At 33.6% G+C, this 17,808-nt stretch overlaps 1 protein-coding gene across 3 annotated transcripts in view; it reads right to left on the bottom strand.

Annotated features, from left to right (window-relative positions):
- LOC138696838 (KH domain-containing, RNA-binding, signal transduction-associated protein 2-like) overlaps positions 1-17,566 on the bottom strand; it is a 638,287-nt gene extending 620,721 nt beyond the window's left edge. For 2 of the 3 annotated variants that reach the window (XR_011331474.1, XM_069822283.1), the window contains exon 1: positions 17,156-17,566. Coding sequence is in view for 2 of the 3 variants with exons in the window: in XM_069822283.1 (XP_069678384.1) it covers positions 17,156-17,417 (262 nt within the window). In the remaining variant the exon portion in view is untranslated. The remainder of the gene's footprint in view (positions 1-17,155) is intronic. The other variant, XM_069822284.1, reaches the window with a different exon arrangement.
- Positions 17,567-17,808: the final 242 nt, after the last annotated feature.

Here is a 17,808-nt window from a genome sequence, read left to right as displayed (position 1 = left end):
ATCATTTATTCGTCCATGGCATAATAAATTCCCCCTTATGGACATTCATGAATACATGCATATCATGTAAGCACATGCGTTTTGCATACTTAAATCTGATGGGGGGGGGGACTCCAATTAATTTTCCTATTGCTCTCTTCACGAAGCGCAAACATGTCCGCAGCGTAGCATTTCGAACGTTATAAAAATTACGTTACAAAATTATAACTGGGTCGTGCAAAATGCACAAGCCAACTGCAGCTTCCAAGCAAGGGTGCTGTGAATCACAGATGAAACCTGTTTCAGTTCAAGTCTCGTCCACAAAAAAAAAAAAAAAAAGCAACGCAACTGGTTACACAGACGGACGTTCTAATCTTACCTCCCGGCACACATTCAATACAAAGCAACGCAGACAATTCGAACATATTTAGAACGCACAAAGCAGCTGCTTCGTATAAACTCGAACGCCATTCCTGCAGACAATATGACGCGGCGAGGAAAAATCCCCACCATGTGCACAGATCAGCGACAAACATAAGAAAAAAAAAAGCAAACAAAAACTAAAGCAGCTTTTCTCTGCAGAGAGTTTTCTTAATGGAGTTACATTTTTCACACAAAGTGTACGACTTATACACAATGGAAATTCTTCCAGCAAGTTGGAAATTTCCCAAGACACCTAAGAAAGATTACAAACATTTCTGTACTGATCTACTTCGCTAAACTCTATGCACAAAGCCTTCCCAATTTAATCATACGGATTCCGCGACCGCATTCATCTCAACCCTTATTACATCTTGCTCCAAAACCAAAAAACTCTGACGTTCTTCGAAAGAAATTTTAAGTGCAAAGCAGCGAGTAAGTGGTTTAATAAATTTCCACATCTGCCTCCGTAAAGCCAACAATAATAGACCGTTAGCAAGAGAAAATTAGAGCTCAGAGTTCCACTGAAGACAGAAACTTGTGTGGTCTCACCAGATGGAGGTGTAAATAAAATACCAGGAACAGATATATAGCACTGACAATGATCCTGAAACAGATTTCCCTAGTTACAAATGGGTCCTAAGTTTTCACAAGAAGATCAACTCTCTTAGGTAGCTATTCATATTCTTTCTTAACGTCGTAAAGTCACGAAGTTTGAACAGTTAGCATCATGATCCAGCACTTTTATTCCCGACGAAGTGCTCGGTGCTTACACTGCCTATTCGACAGAATGTTGGCTGGGTCCCAGAACCGTTGTGGAACAGTAGCGAAGGTAAAACATAAAAAAACTCAAGTTCCTGATATCGAACCAGCGATTGGGCTAGCAAGATTGCAAATTCTCGCAAGGAGCTGGGAATATGATGAAGAATGGTACGAACGTATTTAAATCCTTAAGTTTCCTGCATCCTAAAACACGTCCATATTTTCTTCATTGCCTATTGATGGATTACTTCAACGAATTACATCATAAAACAATGGTAATTATTCAAGATATTTTAGACTGATAAATTTTATTATGGCATAAATATACCTGCATTACAGGTTGAGGCAAATTCCATAACTTGCTATACTAATTAGTAATTACACTCGAATTTCTACCCGAATAAATTCCATTAAATTATAGCAAATTTCTTATGGTTTTTAAGAAACCCGGAGGTTCATTGCCGCCCTCACACAAGCCTGCCATTGGTCCCTATCCTGAGCAAGATTAAGCCAGTCTCTACAATCATATCCCACCTCCTTCAAATCCATTTTAATATTATCCTTCCATCTACGTCTCGGCCTCCACAGAGGTCTTTTTCCCTTCGACCTCCCAACTAAAAAGATTAGAAGAAATGAAGTACTCTAATATAATAAAATATTGACTTACAAAAATACTAAACTGTCTTGAAAATGTGTTGCTGTACCATCTCATCATTACAAATATTCCGCTAGATGATGACTGACTAGGTACTGTGTTATTACCGGCTGTTCTCTTATTACCAGTTGTGCCGACTATACAATCACTGAACTCTACGGGCGATTACTAGTCAAGAAGGCTTTGTTAATTCAGTTTCATTTTTTTTATTAAAACAGTTGCAATCCACTTCAATTATCACTAAAAGTATTGGACAATCTCTGACAGGTGACTATCCATAATCTCATACAGCGGAAGATATAACATAACTTAAATAATATAAACAGGATAGAAAAGTTTTAATTAAGGACGATGAAATAAACATGAATCATTTCAAAAGGTACAATAAATTTATAGGATAAGCAGCCATGATTGGTTGAAACACGTCGTTCCGTAACGTTTTATTGGTCAAAAGTAGTATGACGTAGTAAAAGTGTAACAGTCAGTGAAATATTGTGCCCAACTATTGCGATGATGAGATTTAATACAGCATTATTTGATTTGTGTAAAAGAGTACGCTATAGCGTTATGAAACAACTTCTAAATCGATGCAGTATAACACTAATGTAAAAAAAATTCTCAGAGTATTTATATTAGTTATTCTGCATCAATGACTTTATGGAACAGAATCTAGTAAATACCAAGGCAAAAATTAGTTCGCCAATCAACTTTTTTCACTAGTAGTTTTATGAAACAAGTACGGCAAACAACTCTAGTATTTACCAGGGAAGTACTGTAATTTACTGCAGTTTAATAAAATTGATCTCTGAAGTCCGTGTTTCAGGGTAGACAATATAAACATGAAGAGTAATTACAACAAAATAAAGGGAATTAATAAAAAGTAATTTGTAAAAAATGTATCCTGAAAAGTTCAATTACAATCCCATAAAACAGTACCTGAGCCAACTTTAATTTTCAGCTCAGAGAAAATAATAACGAGAAAGAAGGATGGACGAAGATTAGAAACACGGAAAATGAGATTTCTCGGACCTCTTTCATGTTTTAGACTAAGAGATTACATCGTAATAAGAGTAACCGGGAACAACAGAGAGTTGCAGTGAACGAAATTAAAAACTACAGATTAAAACGGAGACAAGAGTGACCAAAGCGTCTCCTAATATATTCATACTTCTTAAACTCGTTTTACCCAGGAAAAGCCAAGCACATCATGTAACTTTGCCACTACTGGTTAACAGTTTCTGCGTTGAGATTGTGAGAAATACATACCCCTGACACTAAAACCTGCGCTCACAGGAACTGTACGAAACGTAATAACAAAAAATCAAAATATTCCTCATTAGTACAAATATTTGTAACCCATGCAAGAATGAACCATAAAAATGGCGGCTTTTATCTCTATTATTCCAACTTTATGATTCTAAACATTATGTTTGTAGAGTACATCCTGTAACTTAGTTTTACGAAATACAAAAGTAACATAAAATACAATTAAATCTTGCAATATTTCAGATACTTATAACAAAACTGGCTCTCCACTTTTGAATTTACCAAGTTCAGTGAATATTATTTTCTTGCTGAGATATCCCCGTTTCTGTTAACGAGCTGCAGTAATAGCAGTATTTTAATACAAACGTTCCAAGAATCCAACGAAGTACAATTAAGTATCTCTAACTTCCATATTACAACAGGAAACCAATACAACAAACGCTATTTTCGACAAACACTTTCCCATTAAGATATGATTTATTGCTAACAAGCCATTACCTTACGGAGACGAAATGATTCTCCTACTTGAACAGATAATATGTTATTGTAAAGCTTTGTAGGCATTAACAAGAGGGTTTTTCTCAGAACTGTTTTGGTATTTCGATATGGTATTAAATTCAATTCCCAACCAATTAAATGAAAAAAAGTTTTCTGATAAATACAATAATATCCTCATATTCGTTCACGAATTATGGAATTTGCTACACTGTCAGGAAAGATGACAATTCATGAAGCTTTAAACAGGACATGAAGAGAAAAATACTGGAAGATTGTACATGTTTAAGCGCTTCATATTGCATTTTCATGGAACCATTATACTCGCAAAGCGCCCGAAATATCAAGACACAAAAATTAAAATAAGAACTTCAAATTTTGAAGTGCATTAAATAGTTTATTGAAAAGCAAGCAATAAATTTAACTTTAACATTTTTTGTATTAGAGTACTTTATTTCTTCTAATCATGTAATAGTCAAATCCCACTAGAGTTTTGATTTTCTATAGATAAACCTCAAATCCAGTCCGTTTATTGTGTATTAGCACTGTGAACTCCTATGCAATGATTCTATTGCATTTTAAAGTATGTTGGCTTCTCCTTATCATAATAATAACTTTAAACTATACTCAATTTACCCCATGGATGGGGAAATTTCAGTTTAATTCGTAGTATAAGTCCTTATGAAATCGAATTATCCCAACCATAGGTTAGTGTAGGCTATGTATCCTAGAACAGAATGCAGAGGTTAGGTAGGCATTTAAAAATTTTAATTAGACCTAACAAGATAAAAAAAAGTTTAGCCAATACTTAAGTTCTTGATAAAGTTTTACTTTGTAAACTTAAAAATCTACCATTAAAATTAGAGACAGAAAGCACTTTGGATATTTATTTATCTTTCACCAATCCATAATTTGTGTACATGGACATGATCTGGAACGAAAATTAAGTTAGTTACCAGTTAACCTATAATTATACCCAAATTACCCCACGTTTGTAAATTGCAATTTACTAACAAACTATTAATGGTATTGTTACATTTATTAAAAACTAATATACACATGCATGAATTTGGTTACTGTATCACAACTAGTTCCCCAACAATATTGATTTCAATATGATGTGTCATTTCATACACTCATAAATAAAACCGTTTTTTACCGGGCAGTATCAGTATGATCAACACAAATTCTTAACACTCCATGATAGACAATTGCGAAATAGACAATATATACTTAATTGGCATGTTTTTTAAGACTGGATAAAGTTTTATTCAATAAATTGTAACTTTATATCCAAATTAACCTAAGTTCTAAAATGTAATTTATTAAACTAATAATGATATATTACTAGGCTAAATTTATCAAAAACATGTTCTAAACATCTGTAATGTATACATGAATTCGGTTACAGTTTTACAGCTGGTTCCCCAACAATATTGCTTTGAATGTGGTGGGTTATTTCAACATTCCACGATAGGCAATTATGACAGACATTCATTCATTTAGTGTTCTGCCCAAGGGCAGATCTTTCACTGCAAACTCAGCTTACTTCAATCTTTCCTATTTTCTGCCTTCCTCTTTGTTTCCTCATATGATCCATACATTTTAATGTTGTCTATCATCTGATATCTTCTTCTGCCACGAACTCTTCTCCCACTCACCATTCCTTCCAGTGTAGTTAGTTAGTTAGTGGGGTTTAAAAAAGGGCGCGTCAGCTACTATGGCTATTTGCGCCCTTATCTAAAATCTTTCACTAAACAAATATACAATGCAATAACCAGAATATTTAAAAGAGCTAAAAAGCGTTGTCACAGCTATAACGAGGCAAACAAATTCAGTTTCAACAAGGTGATGCATAAAAACCATAAAAGTGAGAACTTCCAGTGTGTCCTTCAGTAGACAGTTCATATAGACAATATACAGTAGAACTTGGTTATAACGACATCCAAGGGACCTTAAATATTATGTTGTTATAAACGAGTGTCGTAGTAACCGAGATTCACATTATCAATCTAGTGAGGTGGAAAATGAAAAATAACAAATTTAATTAGACTTATTTTAGACTAGCCGTACCCGTGCGCTCCGCTGCACCCGATAGAAATAAATATAAATTACATAATTAAAATAGGACGTTTGATCCAGGGAACATTCGTGTTTGATAGAAGGATAAATCGTTTAATATGTTACTTAATTTAAATTATGTTTAAATAATTAAAATGCGATCATTTCGGTCCAGAGAGCACTCATTTGGTGCAATGACAATTTCTTTAACATGTTTCTTAATTGTTATTAAATGCAACCATAGTTTAATGAACAATGACATCATTCAGATTTAATGTCTATACTTTATTTCACTTGCTATATGTTTCCATTGCATTATGGTAATAACTTAATTTTAACCCTTCTTTTCTACGTATTCAGTAAATGGCGTTTGGCCCACTATGGTTCTAAACCCTTCAAATAACTTAAATTATATTATATATTGCATATTATGTTATATTATATTACATTACTTTATATTATATCAGAAGTTACTGTAATAACATTATAGCATTATGTCCATCTAGAGAAACTACACTTTCTAATGGTGAAATAATAATTAATTATACAAATCGGTTAATTTAGCTTCCGATATTACTTCATACAAACACAAACATTCTCTGTAGGCTATCTTTCATAGCTTTCGATTGTTGCTGTCCAAGGCCCCTTATATACGAAGTCATTTGTTTTTTATTTCATTATACGGCCTTAGATGGCAGTTATTTTAATTTTAAAACTCATTTATCTCATTAAATATCAGTCCTATCATACTTTTTCAAGGAATAAAACTTTATCGCAAATTATTTCTAAAGAAACTTTTGTTATGCAACATTTTTCACAAAAATCAATAATAAGCGAGATATTTCGATTTATTTAATTCAGGTCCCCTTATAACTCCCCTTTTAAATAATGTATTTTGAATGCCATATAGCTTAAAATCTAAGTTACAACGAACTTAATTTATATTTCAATTTTCATAGAAATCCGTTCAGCCATTATCGCGTGAAAAGGCAACAAACATACAGACAGACAGACACACAAACAAAAATTTCAAAAAAGCGATTTTCGGTTTCAGGGTGGTTAATTATATAAGTTAGGACCAATTATTTTTGGAAAATCGAAAATTACCAGAAAAATTTCGGCTACAGATTTATTATTAGTATAGATTTATGTATTGACTTTTAAGCCTACAATGAACATAATAAAATACACGTAGGCCTACAATTATAAATACAGTGTACTGTATTAAAACAGTTTGTTCAGTACTCACCAAACTACTTTACTTAGAAGTTAAGTAATCAGTCATTTTACTCTGTTGTCTTCTACTTGCCCAATACACATTTTCTAGGGCTAAATTACGTTCTATGTTCATAATTTCAGTTGCAATTTCACTGCTCCCTTCCCTAGCTTCATAGAACATGATCATAATTCTAATGACTTCTAAAGCGTCACTCACTTCTTTTAGTGCCCATACTGCGTTAAAATGCGTGCACTTAGTGAAAACTTCCTGTCGAAACTGATCTAATACCGCATGAATTCGGGCAGGTTACAATGGGGTGGGGAATCCGCCTGTATTCCAGAGGTCTATGACAGAAGGAGACTGTAAAGAATTTGTCAGGGCCAGATTTCAACAAAATATTTCTTAAAATATTTTGGTTCTTAGAAAATCTTATTCCAAACTGAGGTTGAAAATGACGTTATATGCGAGGTAGACGCATATGCGTTTGTCGTATTAAGCAAGGTAGAAAAGCATATGTCTTATGGGGAATTAGTTGGGACCACAGAATATTTGACGTTATAGGCGAGGTGTCTGTCGCACAAAACGAGGTCGCTATAACCAAGTTCTACTTTATATTAAATTGGCATGTGTTTGAAGACTCGGTAAAGTTTTATTCAATAAATTGTAACTTATACCCAAATTACCCCGACCCCCTCCACTGAATGAACGAAAAATTATAAACGTGTCTAGAAATATTTTCATCACTGTCAAATTATTATTATTATTATTATTATTATCATCATCATTAATCCCATTTTCTGTGTGTCTCCTTTAAACACTCAAAACTATAGTGCAGAAAAGCATACTATGTTACAGTTATTCTGAAGCAGTAAATTAAAAAAAGATTAATATTGTTCTCAACAATAAGGCAAGTGTACACAAGCACAATAATTAAGAATATAAAACACTGTTGAGGAAACAAACGAAAACTAAACAACTTATACCACACACCAGTCCACTTTTCCCAGTATTTGCTGGCAAACTCAAATGTTTCTGACCACAATTAATTTAACTTCAAAGTTGAGAGGAGCCACAAAAACTGGAACTCTTTGTATCCTGTGGCAATTTAATTCTCATGAATGTATTTTTCTAGTTGTGGTGGTAAATTAGTAAAATAATCCTGGATGCAACAGCCCATACAGATCCAGGCTGGCCGGTTAACTGCTGGCCTCACATCCACATGACTCAGCAGAAAAGAATTAGTACAGAGGTATCGTGTGGTTAGCACACTGATCCCACAAACTGTTATACCTGGATCGCATAACCAGATTTCATTACCTATCACAGTTCCCTAAATCACCACTGTGCCGAGTGGACTCTGGCACCATACGTTGGCTGCAATTTCATGAAAGAACACCTTCCCACGAGAGCTCGAACCACAGCTTATTCCATAATGCAAGTCTAGGCATGACGCTTAACTCAATAGTACAAAATTTAGTTAACAGGAAGTCCATAATAAATTATTAGTAGGGAACTTATTTTTATGTAATATCAAGGTGTAAAATATGTACATATTTATGTAAGAAAAATAAGCTGAATATGTACCAAAATATGTAAAATAATGAAAATATTTAATATCAATATCTGCGCTGGTTTGTATTGTTAAGCCTAGATATTTGTAGTCTGGTACAATTTTTAATTTTCTGTTCATGATGATTTCTACTTTTTCTGGTGCTTTTCCGCCATTTTTGAGTATCATCATTTCTGTCTTGTCCACATTTATATCAAATTTGTTTCTATTACACCATTTTACCATGATGTTTATTGTTTCTTGTAACTGTGTAAGGTCTTTAGACCCTACTACTATGTCGTCCGCTTATGCGTATGAGATTATTCCCTTCTTGATTTTTACAATACAAAGTAATTGTATGAGAAAGAGGTTGCCTCTGTTCACTCATATTTACAGTGGGTGGTAAGGGGTGAGTGCCTCTTTTACTTCCTGGAATTAAGATGTTACGTTTCGTATTGAAATATATCCTTTCTCGGGTAGGTAAAAAGGTTTTTTAAATCTGTGTATTTCAAATTGTTAAACTTCCCCAGCAGAAGTTTTATTTTTCCTTTTACAGAAGTAAAAATGAATAAAACCCCAAAATATGTAGATTTATGTAATACCAAGCCATAATATGTAATTTGGGGTAAGTATGTAAAAATATGTAGTATCAAATTTTAATATATTAATAGTAATTACAAGATTCGCAAAGATTTGTTATTTGTGTACGGTTAGGTTGAAAGGAATATAATATGTAATTACATAAAAATCCGGTCCCTAATTATTAGTTCAGATCCAAACTATTCCAAGTCCATATTACCTATGATTATAAAAATCACTGATTTATGGTGACAGAATGCCTTATAAAACTATCAATTATTTATAATACTTTCCGCTTTATTCAACAACCATTTACGATGAAAAAAAAAATCCTTACATAGGTCTATACACAAGAGATTTGTGTTGCCTCAAAAAAAAAATTGGGCCATAGCACAGTTTTTAGGTATAGGCCTAGATATACATAAACTATTTTAATTGCATATAAATATATTTCCAAGGACAATATTTTGAAGTTGAAGGGGTGAGAATGATACAGTCCAAAGCCACACAAACAAAACTTTACAGAAGAGCATATGAAAGGTTTAAAAATCCAATGTTATTGGGTGCAGTATCATAATTTCATCGGCATATACTTATGTCATTTGTTGAGTAATTTTTATAATATTTTACTAGTAGCTTCCCCATACATGTAAGAAATTAACTCACACAAAAAAAACGTTTTTGTTAAAAGTGTGGCTTTGGACTATCTCATTCTCACCCCTTCATTTGTATCTCACTATTTTTACCACAAAAAGCTGGCTTAAAACTTTGTATTGTCTGGACTACAAAGAAACCGGCACTTCGTCTCACAGTAATGGGTCTAAGTATGGAAAGAAAAATCATTATTGCCTATTTTAATACTTAATACTAAAGCTATGTCAATTTGAAAATTCTACATTTTTTATTTCAATGTGTATGTGTACCTGTTTGTATTGTCTTATGTCACAGAGAGAAAATGTTCAGTGTAGCTACAAAACTTTTCCAGCAACTTTATGCAGGGTTGGTGAATGCCACTTAATTTTAACAGTCTCTAAAAACACACCTTCATCTCAAACAGCAGAAATAACTAAAATGCTCTCTCAATTAATATCACTCAATAAAAGAATTGTATTCCAATGGATCCATCCCATTGTGGAATCCTGGGAAACGAGAATGCGGATGCTTCAGCAAAGAAGGGCAGCACTGCTACTTACAGACCTGTTACTAAACTACGTATTACTCTGCGAAAAGATTTATTAAATCTACATACTTAGACTTCAACAAACAAAATTTGATAACACAATCTCAAGGGAAAAAATGGAACTCTCTGCATCATAATCCACAGTTAATTCCCGATTTACCACGAAAATCGTCTGTAGCTGCATTTAGATTGGCAACAGGCCATGATTGTTTGGCCAAACACCTGCATAGAATTGGAATATATTAGTCTCCTAACTGCCCATTGTGCAACTCAAACCAAGAAATGGATTCGGAACACCTCGAAATCTGTGCTTCAGTGGCTGACCATAACATCTTTGAAAAATATTGAGTGCAAGAGGTCAAATGACTTTATTGTCAAACGCCTGGCATTAGAAAACAACAACAATTTTAACAGGCCAGACAATTGTCATAATTGGATTTGGCCTAGTTCTGAACAGGATTTAACCATCAACATTTAATCCAAGTGTTAAATACTGCATTTCATATGTTTAACAGTTTCTTCACTGAAGATACATATTATTTAACTTGAAACAATTTAAAGTACGAAAGAATTTTCAAATTACCGATAAACAATATTTCTAGCAAGCCTACTAGTAAGTTAATAGATTTTCAGGAGGAACAGATTCTCTTCCAGAAATTATTTTAGCCTAAAAATAAAAGATACAATCGACTCAATATACTGTTTATTTCATTATTTAACAATGCTCTGTCAACTAGCTACAAGAATATTTAGCGTTGATGGAACTGGTGACAACATGGTATTTAGCAAGATGAGGTCGAGGATTTGCCATGGATTATCCCACATTTGCCTCATGGTTGGAGAAAACCTTGGAAAAAACCCAACAAGGTAATCAAAAATCAAACCACACTCGAGTGCAGCCTCAAATCAGCAGGCAAATACACTACTCTTTGAGCTATGTTCGTAGATCTCAATAACTTGGTGAAAAACTATGAAATAAAAATAATTGACAATGAATATTTTGTACAAGACTCAGAGAAATGCATTGCAAGTTACGTGCACTTTCATGGTATAGTCTGTATTTACTGTAGACCTACTGTCTTTGTGTAGAATAAATCTGGAAAACTACTCAAAATTAAAAACTAGATATAGTTAGGTGTAGGCCTATGCTACAAATCATGACATAAAAAATTGCAAAACTTGATAGCCTAGCAGAAGTAAATATTGAACTGGTAATGTCAATACGACAGTCTGATCTGTGAAAATTGCTTTCATCGAATGTATTGTTTATTATGTTACTGTGTTTTCTGTAATAAAAATGTATGTATACATTAGTAGTGGTTTGCTGCATCATATAGGGTGGAAATATGCTATTTTTATCTATTATTTCTTGCAAATCATATTAAATTAGGCTACATTAGTGTCTAAATCCAGGTTATATGCCATTGTTCATGACAAAATGATAGCTAATTCATTAAATTTAAGTTTTGTTATTTTTATAATTTTTCATCAGAACTAATTTTAACAATAACAATTAAAAACTGCCCTATTGTAGTTTCAGGTTAGGTTTGCCCATCTTTGTAAAGAATTCCTATATTTATTTCAGCATCTTTCTTTTGCACAAATATTGAATCTTCACTTACAGTACAGGCCTACACAATGAAATAGAGAGATTATTTAAGATAGCACAGTGACTAACGAATATGCACTGCACCAGCCCGCACTGCCTCTTTCCAGTCAAATCTGTCCCGTAATCACGTCAAGAAAAAAACAAGACTTGTCTTATTTATTTACTGGTTTCCATTCATAAGATGGAAATGTCCTCCATCATGTGTGATGCACAATAGCAATCTTCGGAACAAATTTTCATTCACACATCGAAGATCAGCTGTAATACTTCTGAATAAAAGAAAATCTGATAGGCCTCGCATTCTCATAGAAGACAAATTACATTAAATATATCCTAGGCTGAAACAATCTCTGCAAGAAATCTTTAAAAGTCTAATTACCTCAAGAAACCAGTGGTCCATAAATTAAGTGAATATGATCCAGCCTCAAGAGAGAATTTTTGTATACGATTTCTCCAGTGTGTATATGATAGCGAAATAAATTCACGTTTAGTATACTTTTCTGATGAAACTTAGGTTTCGCTTGAACAGAACTACAGATAAACAGAATGATCGGTTCTGGAGTTCAAATATAATCAGTATTTAATTCATGAAATCGCTCTTTATCCGTAAAACATCAGGTGCCTGATGTGCCCTGAATGTGGATAAAATTATTGGGTAGTGTTCTTCTACCAATTGTTATTAATGTCCACATAAATAAAATATTACCTGGATTCGTTCCGCAATTGACAGAGGAAGAAAAACAGTCTGTTTCAGCAGGACTCAGCACAGCTGCTCATATAGAGGGTAGGTTCTTACAAGAATTTAACAGGGTTGTTGGGGAGAGAATTACCATTAAAAATGTCTGGCCAGCCAGGTCACCAGATCTCACGCCCTGAGATTATTTTCTTCGATCATACATATCAAATCTAAAGTAGCCTACGTACAAAAATCCAAGAACATTATTTGAACTGAAAAAAAATATATATAATAAAAATTAGAAATAGCTACTAATATTGCATGTAATTTTTTCCAGAGTCTACAATTAGGCCTATGCTTCAAACACGATGGAGGGCAAGTCCAGCAATTCTAGCACCTTATGAATGGAAACCAGTTTATTCTGCAATTCTTCTACAGGCCTACATATATTACAACTGCAAAATACAAATAAACGCAAATGTAGGTGGTAATTATCCTGTTAAGGAACACTCAAGAAGGCACAATTTTCTTTTGCTTTAATAAGATGTATACACTGATAAACACGAGGTTTTAGAATTCAGTCACAATACTTTCAACATGAAAGTCGTTTGATACTTACCGGTTCAGGTACCTGTATATTCTAATGCACTCTTATAGCCTTATGTCCTCCCCCCACTGGTTACTAATTAGGTACCAACATAACATGTAAGAGCTACAAGACGAATTCCGAACGGTTAGTTTCCCTAGTATTGTGCCCTTGACCTCTCGAGTGTTGTATTTATAACAAGTAGGTGGGGGGAGGGGGCTACAACAGTGCATTAGAATTTATACAGGTAAGTACCAAACGATTTCTATGTTGAAAGAATTTGTGGCTGCAAATTAAAACCACGTGTTTTGGTGTAGATTTCCTGGAGAATTAGGTACTACAGATTTTAGAAACTTCAAATTGTAATCACCACCAACACTACAACTAGTCTAAAGGACCATTCTGTACTTGAAGAGAGTAACAATTTTTAAGAAATATAGTTTCATAGTTACCTAGATTGTTTTACTTCCTTTCAGAAGGTCTATGATTGAACAACACACCTACATATTATGTGACAAACTATGAACCCATCAATACAATATTTTTAGCTTGGCTTGTTTTACAATTCTTACTTGCTTATGGTTTTTAGAGAATCCAAAGGTTCATTACCGCCCTTATAGAAGACCACCATCAATCCCTGTCCTGAACAAGATTAATCCAATCTCTACCATCATATCCCACCTTCCTCAAATTGTGGAAATTTATCCTTTGAAGAGGTGGAAAAATTCAAATATCTTGGAGCAACAATAACAAACATAAAATGAAATAGGGAGGAATAAATATGGGAAATGTCTTATTATTCAGTTAAGAAGCTTTTGTCATCCAGTCTGCTCTCAAAAAATCTGAATTTATAAAACAGTTATATTACCGGTTGTTCTGCATGGTTGTAAAACTTGAACTCTCACTTTGAGAGAGGAACATAGATTAAGGGGATATGTTTGTTAAGGTGTGCGGAAAATGAGAAAAAATTTCCTGAAAGCAACCTGGCATACATGTGGTTCTAATCAACATAGGTTTTTGAAACTTTTTGTACCGAATGATGGATCTTTTGGCTATTGAATTAACCTAGAATAGTTTCCATAGTTGTTCTTTGTACGGTAGAAATAATTTTGTTTTCTTTCTCCCTGAAAGTTTTTTTTTTTCGTCATGTCAGTACCGGTACATTTTTCTCTGGAATTAATTAAGTTTAGATTATGAAATTTTCAGGGTAGTATGTTAATAGACCATACATGTTAGTCACATCCATGCAATTATTGTAAAGTAACTAAAAAAATTTCTGATTCAGTATTCAAATTCTTCTAGTTGGAAAAAATTAATTTTTTTTCAACAACGAATTTCATTTGAGCCTTAATACCAAAATAATGGACATATTAAAAAGATATTGCATAGTTTTACTTGAGTTTCCTCTGACAATAAGTGGTCAAAATTTCGTTACCATCAGAACTATAGAAAATTAATTAAGTGCACCATCGTTATGTTGTGTAACAATACACTAAAAAAATCCATTTAATATTAAAAAATATATAGGTATATATTTTTTTCTTACAAAGAAGTAGCTACATGGAAACTATTCTAGGTTAATTCAATAGCCAAAAGCTCCATCATTCGGCACAAAAAAATTCAAAAAGATATATTCATTAGAACCAAATCTATGCTGGGCTGCTTACAGGCAATTTTTTTTTCCCAAATACAATAATAACTAGCCATCTCCCCTTCAGGGTATTTCAGAATAAGGTGCTTAGGAAAATATTTGGGGCTAAGAGGAATGAAATTACAGGAGAATGGAGAAAGTTACACAACGCAGAACTGCACGCATTGTATTCCTCACCTGACATGATAAGTTCCTAATTATCCAGACGTTTGAAATGAGCAGGACATGTAGCACGCCTGGGCGAATTCAGAAATGCATATAGAGTGTTAGTTGGGAGGCCGGAGGGAAAAATACCTTTGGGGAGACCGAGACATAATTAGAGGATAATATTTAAATGTTTTTACAATCCTAAAAAAATAAACTCAACTATTTACATGAAACTCACTTCAGTAACTTACCGGTATCTTAATTTCATCTTTTACTCTATGACCAGCAATTTATCATAAAAACCGTTATTTCTTGTAACTGTTGTAATGTTATGGTTCATATTTCTCAACCATATGTAACACAATAGCATTATGCTTCAATGAGACTGATTACGGGATTTAATCTGGCCTAGCTTTCCAACGCTTATTAATAGCCCTACTTATAAATTGAAAGATTATTCATTTTCAATTTTAACTTCTACTATTGATGGCCAAAATCATTATAAGGATAGCTTATTAATATTAATATGATAATGAAGGTTGCTTCTCAAAGACAAGGATTTAAGTTGAGGTTTTTTTTTCAACGTAGGCTACAAGAACACAAATAAGTCTGCTTGCAGAACTAATTCTGAAAGTTGATGCAGGAGACAAATCTTGCTTAAAATTTATAAGCCTAGGCTATACTGCAACACATGAAATTACAAATGAAATAAATTCAAACCGCCATGTACAATTTTATTTAGGTCTAAATTAATTACTGCACCAATTCTACACTGTTTCATTAGCCAACCTTTTTTCCCCCTCTCTTAACATACAATCTTAGTCTTTCTTCATGTGAATTAAATGATACAAATGAAATGGTCTTTATCCAAACTACTACCTCATTTATGTGCATCCTAATATGTCTAGTTACAATAAAACAAGCATTTTATTCAGTTCATTTTCAAATGTTTAAGCTATCTCATTACACCGGGAATAAAATTAAGATCAAGAGTTTCTGAACAAATAATTGTTTGAAAATTAAAAAGCTCTGAAGAACAACATAAACAACGCAACAATTCAATATATTGAAGATAATTAAACAAAGGTAATGTTTATAACGAGAGAGTAAGCTTTTGAAAACGTTCTGGTCAATCTTCTTTACATATTTTACTCAAACTAGCCTACCTAGATAATAAAAGAACTTCTTAATATAAGTTAGGAGGGTTTACACCAGTAAAGGAAATAAACACGTTGCTACATGACGTCATAAAATACAGATCTATACGTGATGTGGTACAGGTACATTATAGCAGCTGTGGTGAATCATCATACAAAAACCGGGAAAAAACCTAACAACCGGCTTCTTTAGGAACTTACACCTAATAATTATTAATTAGCCTGGCAAGTCAACGAATTTGTGTATTATATAAGCTCATACAGAAACGGAAGGTTAGTGCCCTCCATGATATTTTTCCAGAAAAAATACACCAAAGGAGGCACAATTTTCTTTTGCTTCTCCGGCTTTTGTGAAATGTATAAAGTGATAAACACATGGTTTCTTTGCAGCCACAAATAGTTTCAACACAAAAACAGTTTGATACTTAGGCCTACCTGTATATTGTAATGCACTATTGTAGCTTCCCTCCCTCACTCGTTACTAATTACCATCATAACATGAGAGGTCCACAATTAACTTACTAGGGAAATGGCTTGTACCAAGTAGTGCATTAAAATATACAGGTAAGTATCAATTTATTACGTTGAAACTATTTGCTGCTGCAAACTAAAACCAGCGTTTATCACTATAATACAAAAGGTACCTACTACATCTCACAGAAGCCAGTGAAACAAAGAAACTTGTGCCTTCTTCAGTGTAGCTTTTCTGATGAATATTTATTATTATTATTATTATTATTATTATTACTACTACTACTACTATTATAATAATAATAATAATAATAATAATAACTTAGCATTTACCCCAGTGACCTTGAGGCATGAGTGGAATCTGTAGTCTAACAGACTAAATTACTATAAAAGTAAATATAAATGTAATAATTGTTATATTATTCACAACGCTCGAAGTATTCGTGTGTAACCCTGCATAATCTTAAAAGTGAAGCATGTGAGTTTATTGTGTAACCTCAACGTCCTACGCGATGAATCACAGCTAACTTCACGGCTGTTCTCACTTCGATAGATATCGAATCTTATACGTTAGCTACATTCATACCCAAGCCTATAACGAAACTATTTCTGCCGTACATACGTACCTTGCCTACCATTACACTATCTGTAATAACCTATACACCTTCGTACTAAATGAAATTTTCATCATACCTTGATCTAAAAGCCGCAGCGCATTCGGCCACTGCGACGAATCCAAGCTTTGTTTTTCATGCAGCAGCTCACGAACATAGTCGCCGACTTTATCTGCCGAAGGGGTCGTTTCCATTTCCATTTCACCAGTTGCACTCTTCATAGTGTTGTAGTCCTGTTGTGTTGTATTCGTATTTGTCTCACCAACACTTGAACTGTCTATATCTTCACTATTTCCTGTATTAAATTTAATTTCACCGTTGGAAGAGGAGTTATCCGCCATTACACGAAAACACGTCTGACCGCTTCTCTTGCTCCCCACACAATGATCGGGGCGCTGAGTTCGTTAGTACGAACTTCCGAGTTCTACCGTTAGAGTGTGCACGGATCAGTAGCGTCTACGAAGCAGTAAATCTGAGTTGCGCATGCTCATTCAAAATTGTGCATCAAACAAATCCTTGTTCTTCGATGTGAATATAATAATATAATAAATTAACATCCTCACAACTAAAAACCAGTCACTACTTACCTTAACCCTACTAATATAATATGTATTGTAGCAAATAGTCTTATTACGTAACTGCAGTACTGTTTTAGTCTAGCTGCCTTACTTTGTTCGAGGGTCACAACAGGAATTCTGGCTACATTTATGTAAGGAAAGTGATCAAATTAAA

This window comes from Periplaneta americana, chromosome 3 (genome assembly GCF_040183065.1).
Source record: "Periplaneta americana isolate PAMFEO1 chromosome 3, P.americana_PAMFEO1_priV1, whole genome shotgun sequence".
NCBI lineage: Eukaryota > Metazoa > Arthropoda > Insecta > Blattodea > Blattidae > Periplaneta > Periplaneta americana.
This window is presented reverse-complemented; position numbering and strand designations above follow the sequence as displayed.